Source organism: Molossus molossus, unplaced genomic scaffold (genome assembly GCF_014108415.1).
Source record: "Molossus molossus isolate mMolMol1 unplaced genomic scaffold, mMolMol1.p scaffold_m16_p_10, whole genome shotgun sequence".
Taxonomy (NCBI): Eukaryota; Metazoa; Chordata; class Mammalia; order Chiroptera; family Molossidae; genus Molossus; species Molossus molossus.
Window position 1 is genome coordinate 10,696,954 of NW_023425345.1, and position 12,026 is coordinate 10,708,979.

General features: G+C 38.6%; 1 protein-coding gene across 4 annotated transcripts in view; it reads right to left on the reverse strand.

The window, feature by feature from the left end:
- Window positions 1-12,026, reverse strand: part of POLR3B (RNA polymerase III subunit B) — a 137,489-nt gene that overhangs the window by 86,144 nt on the left and 39,319 nt on the right. For all 4 annotated transcript variants that reach the window (XM_036252172.1, XM_036252175.1, XM_036252173.1 and 1 more), the window contains 2 exons: window positions 9,067-9,186; window positions 282-416 (listed from right to left, as the gene is read on the reverse strand). In XM_036252172.1, coding sequence (XP_036108065.1) covers window positions 282-416; window positions 9,067-9,186 — 255 coding nt within the window. The remainder of the gene's footprint in view (window positions 1-281; window positions 417-9,066; window positions 9,187-12,026) is intronic.

Consider the following 12,026-nt stretch of genomic DNA (forward strand, 5'->3'; position numbering starts at 1 on the left):
CCTTGGGTGAGGATTTAAATAAATAAATAAATATTATTTAAAGTCATACTTCACTTCCCACATTACAAAAGACATAGGTAACATACTAGTAACATATTTAAAGAATTAAGATAGTTTTCGTAGTTAAAGAAATTTTAAGAGATAGGAAGTCATGTGTGAAATGTTTACTTAAAATATATGAATGTATATTCCATTCAATTGCCTCTTCCTCCTATTTAAAATTAAAACCAAATTAATTTTTACTAAAGAAAATATGATTTCTGACAAAATAATTAAATTACCTGTCCTGCCAACTCCAGTCGCTTGTTACCATAATAGTCTCTGTCATCAACTTTATTATCTCCTTGGGCCAGAATTACTCTTCGCACCATCACTGCAGTATAGATACACTTGGCTCGGAAATTGAATTCTTTAACCTGTAATTCAGAAATTAAAGAAAATTTTTGAGACAATATATATTATTATGTAAGGTGCCTCAAGAAAAGAATCAACGTTATAATATTTAAATAAAAAAATAATGAATTATTATGATTCTTGCTATTCAAAGAAATTCAACTAGTCTATAAACTTCCTGAGAGCTGAGATGATGACTTTTTCATGTTTGTACTCAGTACGTATAATAGCTTTTCTTCAAACATGACCACTATCGACTCCTTCCCTCTCTATATGTTTCACATCACTCCTTCATTAAGAGGCGGAATCCAACATCCCCCTTTGTGTTGGCCTGTAAACTAGCAGTTCCCACTTCCTCCTAGAGTGTTGTGAAGCACCACATGAGAAGTCCAGGATGCTCTGCTGGGGGAAAAGGAGCTACTTGGAAAAGCACTGAGGAGCCAGAGATATGAGTGAAGAACATTTTAGATGTCCAGCCCAATCAAACCTTAGAATGACTCCAGCCTCAGCTGCTGTCTGCAACTTTAGGAGACCCAAGAAAAGAAACCCCTTCTCCCATTGTTGAGCCCAGTTAAATCACCACAGAACCAAGAGAGACAGCAATAAACAGTTATCTTGAGCCATTAAGTTTTGGAAATGTTTGTTATGCAACCACAGATTATAGGAATAGTACTAAAACACTGTATGGCATTCAACTATCTATTGGATGAATGAACAGACTGATAAATGAATCCACTGCAAATATTCTATTCAATCTTCTCTAGTACAAGTCCTGAAATCCGTATGAATGAATCTGGTTCAAATCAGTGAGTTAAATCAGAATTGGTTAAGTAATTACACTGGTCTCCTAGGAAGACAAAATCCTTAGAAAACTAGGTAAATCCTTTTTCTACATCCAAAACGATGAGTTCTGACCATATAGTCTTTAGCTTCTGCCAATTCTAAGGAATATTTTATAGGCTTTTCTATATAAGTTTCATATTATAAAATTCCAATTTTACTTTAATTATTAAGGGCTCAATATGATCCTATTGAGTTTATCACTATGACAAATTAAGTTAGGAAAGAACATCAGCAACCATTCTCCTTCCTACATTTTGTTGTTGCTATTAAAGAACTACACTAAATAATATCGGATGTTAAAAATTCTGTGTATATCTCAAGAAGTTAATTCTCCTTAAAAGAAAGTTTCATTTCTTCTCTAGGTCAATGTATTCTTTTCCTCTTATAGAGAACTTTGAAATGTCTTTAAAAAAAATGTGTTAACTTTAGAATGTGGTTTTTTAAAAAAAGAAAGTAGCCCTAAAGGCTGTGTTGTCATGTTGCAATCAAAAGAAAGGTAGGAATAAATGTAGTTCTTTAAAAAGAAAAGTCTCTTGGTCCATCCTCAAACAAACAAAAAAATCTACAACCATAACACCAATTACCACAGAAAAACCCAGTATCTGGGCAGCTATAAGTAATTTACATTTTCAATGGATATTTACAAAGGTATATGGTCCTCCATTAAGATCTATCTAATTTACTTTTTTTCTGATGTTAATGCGGCAAGTTACATTCACAATATAACTCTTCTAGTTGTATTTACTTTTCTTATTAATGAACAAACAAAGCAAACTTGCACAAAATTGAACAAACATTAACAAAATTTTCAACTTTTAATAAAGTCCACTGTCATGTTTTCATTTTGTATAAATATTGGCAGATTCTCCCAAGACATTTAAAAGAAAATGTTTTATTGGTTTTAGAGAGATAAACATCAATCGACTGTCTCCCATATACACCCTGACTCTCAACTGGGGATCTAGCCTGCATCCTGGGTGTGCCCTGATCAGGAATTGAACCCACGACCTTTTGGTGTACAGAACGATGCTCCAACCAACTGAGTCACACCTCCCAGGGTGACATTTATAAATAGAAATAAATATCGATATTTATTGTAGCACTGTATAAAGTATTTGAACAGAACTCATTTCAAACCTCCCCCCAACCTTAAACTACTATATGCTGAAAAGTAAACCTTAGGCCTAAATTTAAAAAATTAGTCAATACTTAGCCCATTTTTCCTACTGATATGGAGAATAGAAACCCTCTAATCTAGTGGCTGATATTACTTTTTGGTAGAATGCCAATAACAGTTCAGATATTCCTTTGTGGAATGTTAACTAGATTATCCAAAATGGGAGAGAGACTTCCAGTCAAGATGGCGGCGTAGGTAAACGCGGTATCACGTCCTCCCACAACCACATCAAAGTTACAACTACAGAACAACCGTCTTTCAAAACCGCCTGAAATCAAGCTGAACGGAAGTCCTACAACTACGGAATTAAAGCAGCAGCCACATCCAGACTGGTAGGAGGGCGAGGGGCGGAGGCGCGAGGGGCGGAGGCGCGAGGGGCGGAGGCGCGAGGGGCGGAGGCGCGAGGGGCGGAGGCGCGAGGGGCGGAGGCGCGAGGGGCGGAGGCGCGAGGGGCGGAGGCGCGAGGGGCGGAGGCGCGAGGGGCGGAGGCGCGAGGGGCGGGTCCCACACCCATGTGTGGCGGATAAAAATCAGGACGCTACCTCAGATGGGAAGGTCCTTCCTAAAGACTGAGGGGTCCCCGTCCCACACCAGGTGCCCCGCTCAGGGTTCCAGTGCCAGGAAGAGAATCCCCATAATTCTGGCTGGAAAAACCAGCAGGAACTAAGGCTCAGGGAGGCTGACGCGGCTGGAGCCCCAGGCAGCTCCTCTTAAAGGGCCCGCTCATGGACTTATCGGACTCACTCCCTCTAAGCTTGGAGGGGAGGCAGCTCGAGCTATTTGGCACTGGAGCGAGGGCTGGAGAGGCGGCTTTCTCCTGGACAAACGTGCTTTCAGAGGCCTTTGTTTCTTTGGTGAGCCCTTCCCTGGAGCAGCAGACAGTCGCCATACCTGGGACTCCAGCAACCTGGCTCACACTGGTAGCCCCGCCTGGTGACTCCCTGAGGCCCCGCCCCAACCAACTTTCAGGCCCACCCAAGCTGTTGCCACTTGCTTAACCATAGGATTGGCCTGTCTTGGATCCGGCTTCAGGTTTTTCCTAAATTCTTTCAAACAAGCAGCATCTGGTCTCAGCTAGCCCCATACCTCTCGTTAAGTAATACACAGAAACAAACAGAGGGAGGCAGCCAAAATGAGAAGACAAAGAAACAGGTCCCAAATGAAAGAACAGAACAAAACCCCAAGAAAAGAACTAAGCGAAATGGAGATAAGCAACCTAACAGATGCTGAGTTCAAAATACTGCTTATAAGGATGCTGAATGAACTTAGTGAGAACCTCAGTGAACTCAGTGAAGGCCTCAAGAGCATAATAAAGGACCAGTCAGAAATGATGGATGCACAATCAGAAATGAAGGAGGCATTAACTGAAATAAAGAATAATTTACACAAATTCAATAGTAGAGTATGTAAATCCAAGAAGCAAACTATCGATTTGGAATATAAGGAAGCAAAAAACGCCCAATCAGAAGAGCAAAAAGAAGAAAGAATCCAAAAAAATGAGGATAGTGTAAGGAGCCTCTGGGACAACTTCAAGCGTGCCAACATTCGCATCTTGGGGATGCCAGAAGGAGAAGAGTGAGAACAAGAAATCAAAAACCTGTTTGAAACAATAATGGCAGAAAACTTTCCTAACTTGGTGAAGGAAACAGACATACAAGTCCGGGAAGCACAGAGAGTCCCAAACAAGATGAACCCCAAGAGGTCCACACCAAGACACATCATCATCAAAATGCAAAAGGTTCAAGACAAAGAGAGAATCTTAAAAGCAGCAAGAGAAAGGCAGCAAGTTACCTACAAGGGAGTTCCCATAAGGCTGTCAGCTGATTTCTCAAAAGAAACTTTGCAGGCCAGAAGGGAGTGGCAAGAAATATTCAGAGTGATGAAAAGCAAGAACCTACAACCAAGATTACTTTATCCTGCCAAGCTGTCATTTTGAATCGATGGCCATATAAAGAGTTTCCCAGACAAGAAAAAGTTAAAGGAGTTCATCACCACCAAACCGTTATTATATAAAATGTTGAAGGGTCTTTTGAAGAAAAAGATAAAATATATGAACAAACAGAATGGCAATGAATACATATCTATCGACAATGGAATCTACAAAAAAAATGAATAGGTAGAACAGAAACATTCTCATAGATACAGAGAACATTTTGTTGGTTGCCAGATGGGAGGGGGGTTGGGGGAATGGGTGAAAAAGGTGAAGGGATTAAGAAGTACAAATTCATTGCTAGACTGACAAACTTCAAAGAGAAAGGGGTTGGGGGGTGGGAAAAAATAAACCAAAGAACTTATATGCATAACCAATGGACACACAATAGTGTGGGAGGAGGGTGGGAGTGGGGAGGAGGGGGTCAATGGGGAAAGATGAGGAACATCTGTAATACATTCTACATTCAACAATAAAGATTTTAAAAAAATAAAAGAGGGAGAGAAAGAAGATCTACCAAATAAGCATGAAACACTGACACAGAATTTTGTCAACAAAAATCTGAACAGTCCTTTTACTATTACACTGGAGAAGAGAGAGGTCTTAGGCATCTTGGAGAAATCCTTAGAGCAGCAGTTTCCAAACTTCAGTGTGAAACAGAATCACTGGAGGGCTTTTTAAACCAGATTGCTGGGTCCCATCCCCAGGATGTCTGATTCATTAGGCTTGAGATATAGTTCAAGAACTTCTAACAAGTTCCCAGGTTATACTGATAATACTAGTCTGAAAAATGTACTTTAAGAACCACTGTCTATAAGGAACTGAGAGGCCAAGGTTCCAAGGTAAAGACCCTGCAGGTCGCCCTCAAGTACAAGTGCTGGGGAAAGATGAGTATCCTGCCCATCTTTCTCCCTGTATGTAGACAGCTAAACCACTGCTTTCCAAATCTAAGTCATTGCACTATCATGACTATTGTCATATCTTAATACTTAAATTACTTAATATTTTTATTCAACTTTTAAACTCATCTTTAAGTATGTGTCATCCCATACAATACCATTAAGATCCCAAATACCACCAAAATGGATTTGATGTGCTAGTTGTATTTCTTCTAAGTATAGAATTATTCAAATAAAAATCTCACGCCCATGCCAGTTTGGCTCAGTGGTTAGAGCGTCAGTCCATGGACCAAAGAGTCCTGAGTTCAATTCTGGCCAAGGGCATGTACTTCGGTTGCAGTTCCTTCCTGACCCCGGCTGGGGTCGTGCAGGTGGCAACCAATCGATGTGTCTCTCTCACATCAATGTTTCTGTTTCTCTTTCTTTCTCTTTCTTTCTCTCCCTCCCTCCTGCTCTATCTGAAGATAAATAGAAAAATATCCTCAGGTGAGGATTAAAAAAAAAAAAAAAGTCCCTGTATTACCTAAAATCAGCTCTAATATTACACTTAGTTAAATACTGTCCTAAACCATTCTGAAAAACAAAGGTCTTTTTCTGGCTTATCTATTCTGACTACACCTCAATGGATTATGTGTAACAACATTTTTAAAATGATATTTAGGCCCACTGCAATCACATTAAAGTAGCAGGTTTAGCTTTATCAATTTAAATAGATAAATGTCAGAATAGTTAGCATTTTATGAGCTAAGGCTCTTTAACCAACCAATAGTTTTCCTCAGTTATTGTACAAAGGTAAATGAAGCCCCTAACAGATACTCTACGAGCATGTTGGGGAGCTGGGAAACCATGGTTTAGAACACATATCACTGATCGTCACAACAAGCACGTGAGGAAATGGCATTAGTTTCACTGTACAGATGTGACAACTGAAGCTTAGAAAAGTTAAGATTTTCCCAAAGTAAAACAATTAGGAAGAAAGAAACCAGGAGGATGCAAACCCTTGAATCCCTGGCTCCAAAGCCTTTGTTGTTTCCATTTCTCATTTAAAATGTTTTTCCAACCATCCAAGTTTAAAATTTAGTTCAGACCAAGCTTTAACATTAAACTTTTCTAATTAAATAAACAGCAGCCAAAGGGCAGAATCAGAGACCTGTATTATTAGGCTAAAGGGTGTTTCAAAATAAGAAAATCAAATCTGAATACATTTAGGTGGTCACTGTCCACTCTCACAGATCCCTCAAGTTTCCATTATGTAATCAGTCCCTGAAGGTAGAGTTTGCAACCGCCAAATTAGATCATTAATGAAGAGTATACATGGTAGCTCATCATAAACCAGACTACTTGGTTAACAGGATAGTCTAACAAATAATTCTATAATTTAAAAAAAGAGCATACAGCCCTGGCTGGCATAGTTCAGTGGTTAGAGCATCAGCCCACACACTGGAGAGTCACAGGTTTGATTCCAGGTCAAGGGCACATACCTGGACTGCAGTTTGATCATAGGGCCCAGTCAGGGTGTGTACAGGAGGCAACCAAATGATGTGTCTGTCTCACATTGATGTTTTTCTCTCTCTCTACCCCTACCCGCTTCCACTTTCTGGAAAAAAAAAAAAAAAAAATCAATAAAACAATATCCTTGGGTGAGGAGCAACCCAAAAAAATAGAAAAAAGAAAAAGTAGAGCATACATATTAAATAAGAGAGGGGAAAAGATCACTCTTGCCAACATGACTGCTCTCTGTTTAATGATGTTAATAAAAATAAATATTAAACATTGGTTCAAGGCTCAGAAGATGACTTCTAGTTCTTTTTCTAACCATTAACCAGCTGGGTGACAAGGCTACTCATCTAACTTGCCTGAACCTGAACATCTTCATTAAATGAAGGAGATTAGACAATGTGAACTCTAAAATTCAAGGTCTAGGAGATGAACTAGAACCAGAAACATGGACACATGAAACAGACTGGCTGGTGCCCAAGCTGAGGGAGATAGGGCTGACTGGATAAAGAAAGTGAAGGGATTAGCTGAAGAACATATATGCATACTCCATGGACATGGACAACAGTCTGGTGAAGGCCAAGGGAGGGGGAGAAGTAGGGGTGGATGGAGGTGGGGGGGTGGGGACACATGCAATAACATTAACATTAAAAATTTTAAATAAAAAGTCAAAATTAAGCCCGGTCAATGTGGTTCAGTGGTTGAGCCACATGCACCAAGAGGTCACTGGTTCGATTCCTGGTCAGGGCACATGCCCAGGTTGGGGGCCCAATCCCCAGTGGGCAGCATGCAGGAGGCAGCCAATGTTCTCTTTCATCAATGTTTCTATCTCTCTCTCCCTCTCCCTTCCACTCTCTCTAAAATCAATAAAGAAAAACATTTTTTTAAAAAATCAGTTCCATTTAAAAGTACAACCATGTGTATTGAGTTGTTTCTTTATAAAAAAATACAACTAAATTAAAATTAAAATTAAAAAAGAGCATTACAGTATCACAACAATGTGAATGTACTTAATGCCACAGAACTGTATACTTAAAAATGGTAAATTTGCCCTGGCTGATTTGGCTCAGCGGTTAGAGCATTGGCCTGTGGTCCAGAGAGAAACAGGTTCGGTTCCCGCTAAGGGCACATACCTCAGTTGCAGTTTGTCCCCAGCCCTGGATGGGTCGTGTGGGTGGCAGCCACTCAATGTGTACCTTTCATGTCGATGTTTCTCTCTCTCTCTTCCTCTCTCTCCCTCCCACTCTATCTGAACAAAAAATGGAAAAATATCCTCGGGTGAGGATTAAAAAATAAATAAATAAAAAGGTAAATTTTATGTTATGTTTATTATATCGCAATAAAAAAAGTACCCATATGGGCATGCCACTGTAAATTTGTTTTAAGTTATTTATTTAAAAAGATCTAGAACAAGGGAGTCAAAAGGCATAAACTTCCAGTTATAAAATAAATAGGTCAGCCCAGCTGGTGTGGCTCAGTGGTTGAGCCACATGCACTAGGAAGTCGCCGGTTCAGTTCCCGGTCAGGGCATGTGGCTCAGTGGTTGAGCCACATGCACTAGGAAGTCGCCGGTTCAGTTCCCGGTCAGGGCATGTGCCCAGATTGTGGGCCCAGTCCCGAGTGGGGGGCATGCGGGAAGCAGCCAATCAATATTCTCTCTCATAGATGTTTCTAACTCTCCCTCCCTTTCCATTCTTCTATAAAAATCAATAAAGAAAAAAAATTTTTTTTAAATAAATAGGTCACCAGGATGTAATGTACAGCATGGCAATTATAGTGTATAATACCACACTGCATATTTGAAAGTTTCTAAGAGAATCGATTTAGAAGTTCTCATCAAAAGAAAAAAAATCTGCAACTATTTATGGTGGCAGGGGTTAATTAGACTTACTGTGATTATCATTTTGCAATATATACCAAAATCGAATCATTATGTTGTACACCTGAAACTAATATAATGCTATATATCAATTATACCTCAATAAAAAAACAAACATCTAAGATACCATCTCTGTCCTTTGAAACCATGAACTATAAGCAGCACTAAATACGTATGAGTATAAAAAAACTATAACATTAGACTGGAAGTACATCCAGGAGAGAATAAACATGATGATGATGGTACAAATACAGCTAATGTTCTCCCAGTACAAATAAACTGTTGACCACAAAAGATTATTTCCAGTGAGGCAGTCTAGTCTTCTTTAGGAGTCCCTCTTTTCTTACGGAACTAGACTTTTAAATAATGTAAACTGGTATTCAAAAAATTTTAACAGAAATGTACAGACCCCACAATCATCATCATTTACAGTTGCAAAGGTACTCACTGGTACATGGGTCAGAATGGTAGAAGCCAGGAGCTCTCTTGCTTCTTCTATTTTGGTTTTCTTTGGTCCACCTCCCCACATCCTTTGCCTTCTTACTTTGTTTCCTATATATTTTAATGCCTATAAAAAACAGAATATAGTATAACAATGTTTAATGATATTATCAAAGACAATTTATTAAGCACCTACCCATACACAACACAATAAGCAAAAAAGACAAGGGTCCTACATTGGACCTAGTCAAAATAAAAAATCAACATGTGTCACAAATCAATGACAAAGACAGCAGTATAAAGTATCTAATTCAGCCCTGGCCAGTTTGGCCCAGCAGTAAAGTGTCAGCCCGGGAACCCATGAGCCAGGGGTTCGATTCTGGCCAAGGGCATGTACCTTGGTTGTGGTTCGTGCCCGGCCCTGGTCGTGTCGGAGGCAAGCAGTCGATGTGTCCCTCTCACGTCGATGTTTCTCTCTCTCTCCCTCTGTCTCCCTCCCACTCTATCTGCAGATAAACAGAAAAATATCCTCAGATGAGGATTAAAAAAAAACAAAAACTAATACACTGGTTCCCTTTTTATTTTATAATTTGCTTCCATGCTATAAAATTAATATATAATCACTGTAGAAAACCACAGTCTACAGTTAATATTTTGGGATAGGGCTTTCTTCCCCCTCAAAAAGGAATCACACCATGTAAGTCCTCTAACCTGAAAGCTACAAAACATTGCTGAGTGAATACAAGGCCTAAATAAATGGATGGTTATGCCATTTCCATAGACTGAAACATTTAACAGTGTTAAGATGCCTTACTGTTAAAATGCTCTCCAAAACGACCAACAGATGCATCATAATTGCTAATTATACATATTCCTGGCAGGCTTTTTAAAAAACAAAAAATTAATTAATTCTAAAATTTACATGAAAATACAGAAGACATGAAATAACTAAAACAATCTTGAAAAAGAAAAATTGGATGATTTACATTGCCTGATTTCAACTATAAAGCTACAGTGAAAGACAGTGTGACACTAGAATAAGGATAAACAAATAGATCAATGGGAGAGAATAACAAGTCCAGAAATAAATAAACCCATGCTTTTATGGTGAATTCATTTTTTATAAAGGTGTCAAAGCATTTCAAAAGGACAAGGAAGTCTTCAACAAATGGTGTTCAAACAATGAAATAAATATCCCTAAAGTAAAAAATTAACCTGATTCCTACCTCACACCAAATAGAAAAATTAGTTTAAGATAAAATTTAAATTTAAATATAAAAGCTAAAACTATAAAGCTTCTAAAAAAATAGGCGTATATTTTCCTGCGTTGGGGGTAAACAAACATTTCTTTAAATAGGACATAGAAATCAATAACCATAAAAGACAAGTGAACAAACAAAAAAACCTCTTGATAATTAAATTTTATCAAAATTAAAGACTGCTCATCAAAAGACACAGTTAAGATAATAAATAGGGAAGCAATGGAATGGGAGAAAATACTTGCTATACATAAATCTGACAAGGAACTTATATCCAGGATATTTCTTTTTAAAGACTCAAATGTAATAATAAAAGAACAACTCAGTAAGGAAAATGAGCAAAAGATTTGGACAGACACTTTACAAAGGAAGTAAATAAGCATCATTAATCATCTGGGAAATACATATTTAAACCACAATGTGATATCACCACCCACCCATCAACATGGCTAAAATTAAAAAGATTGGCCCGGCTGGTGTGGCTCAGTGGTTGAGCATTGACCCATGCACCAAGAGGTTGCTGGTTCAATTCCCAGTCAGGGCACATGCCCAGGTTGTGGGCCAAATCCCCAGTGGGGGGCATGCAGGAGGCAGCCAATTGATGTTCTCTCTCATCAATGTTTCTATCTCTCTTTCTTCCTTCCTCTCTCTAAAAATCAATAAAGAAAAGAAATTTAAAGAAAAAACGATCAATACCAAATGTTGGTGAGGATGTGAAGTAATCAGAACTCTCATATACTGCTGGTGGGAGCGAAAAATGGTACAACCACTTTGGAAAAAGATTTGGCAGTTCCAATTTTTTAAGTTATACACACAACTTTTTTGATCCAGCAATTCTATTCCTAGGTATTTATCCAAGAGAAATATTAACCTGTCCAGGCAAAGACTTGGGTAGGAATGCTTACAGCAGTATTATTCATAATAGCCAAAGAGTGAGACAAACTGTACATCAACAGGAAAAGACAAACTGGTATATTGATAGAATGGAATACTACTCAGAAAAAAAGAGAAACTATATGAATAAATGACATAAAAAGGAATAGTTTGGCCCTGGCCGGTTTGGTTCAGCAGTTAGAGCGTTGGCCTGCAGTCCAGAGAGACCTGGGTTCGGTTCCCACTAAGGGCATGTACCTTGGTTGCAGTTTGTCCCCGGCCCTGGTTGGGTCGTGTGGGTGGCAGCCACTCAATGTGTCCCTTTCACGTTGATGTTTCTCTCTCTCTCCCACCCTGTCTGAACAAAAAATAGAAAAATGTCCTCGGATAAAAAAAATAAAAAGGAAGGAACAGCTTGGATGAATCTCAGACAGTATACTTAACCAAAAGAAGCTGGACACAAAAAAGTATATACTGTATAATTCCATACATATAAAGTTCCAGAATAGGCAAAACTAGCCTATGGTAAAAAAAAAATCAAAACAGCAGGGGGGAAAATCAGAAGACGGAAGCAAAAACTTACTAGGAAGGGGCATGAGGGTACTTTCTGGGGTAATGACAATATTTTATATCTTACAAAAATTGTATGATTACAATTTGTATATTTCAGTGTATATAAATTTTACTTAAAATGAAATAGTAAAAACTAGCCAAGTAATGAGTGAGGAGTGGAAGTGGAGATTTAGATAAAACAAGTATGGCAAAGTGTAACTGTTGAAGCTGGGTGACAGGTACATGAGAGCTCAATATTATTCCGTGTATTTTGTATATGTTA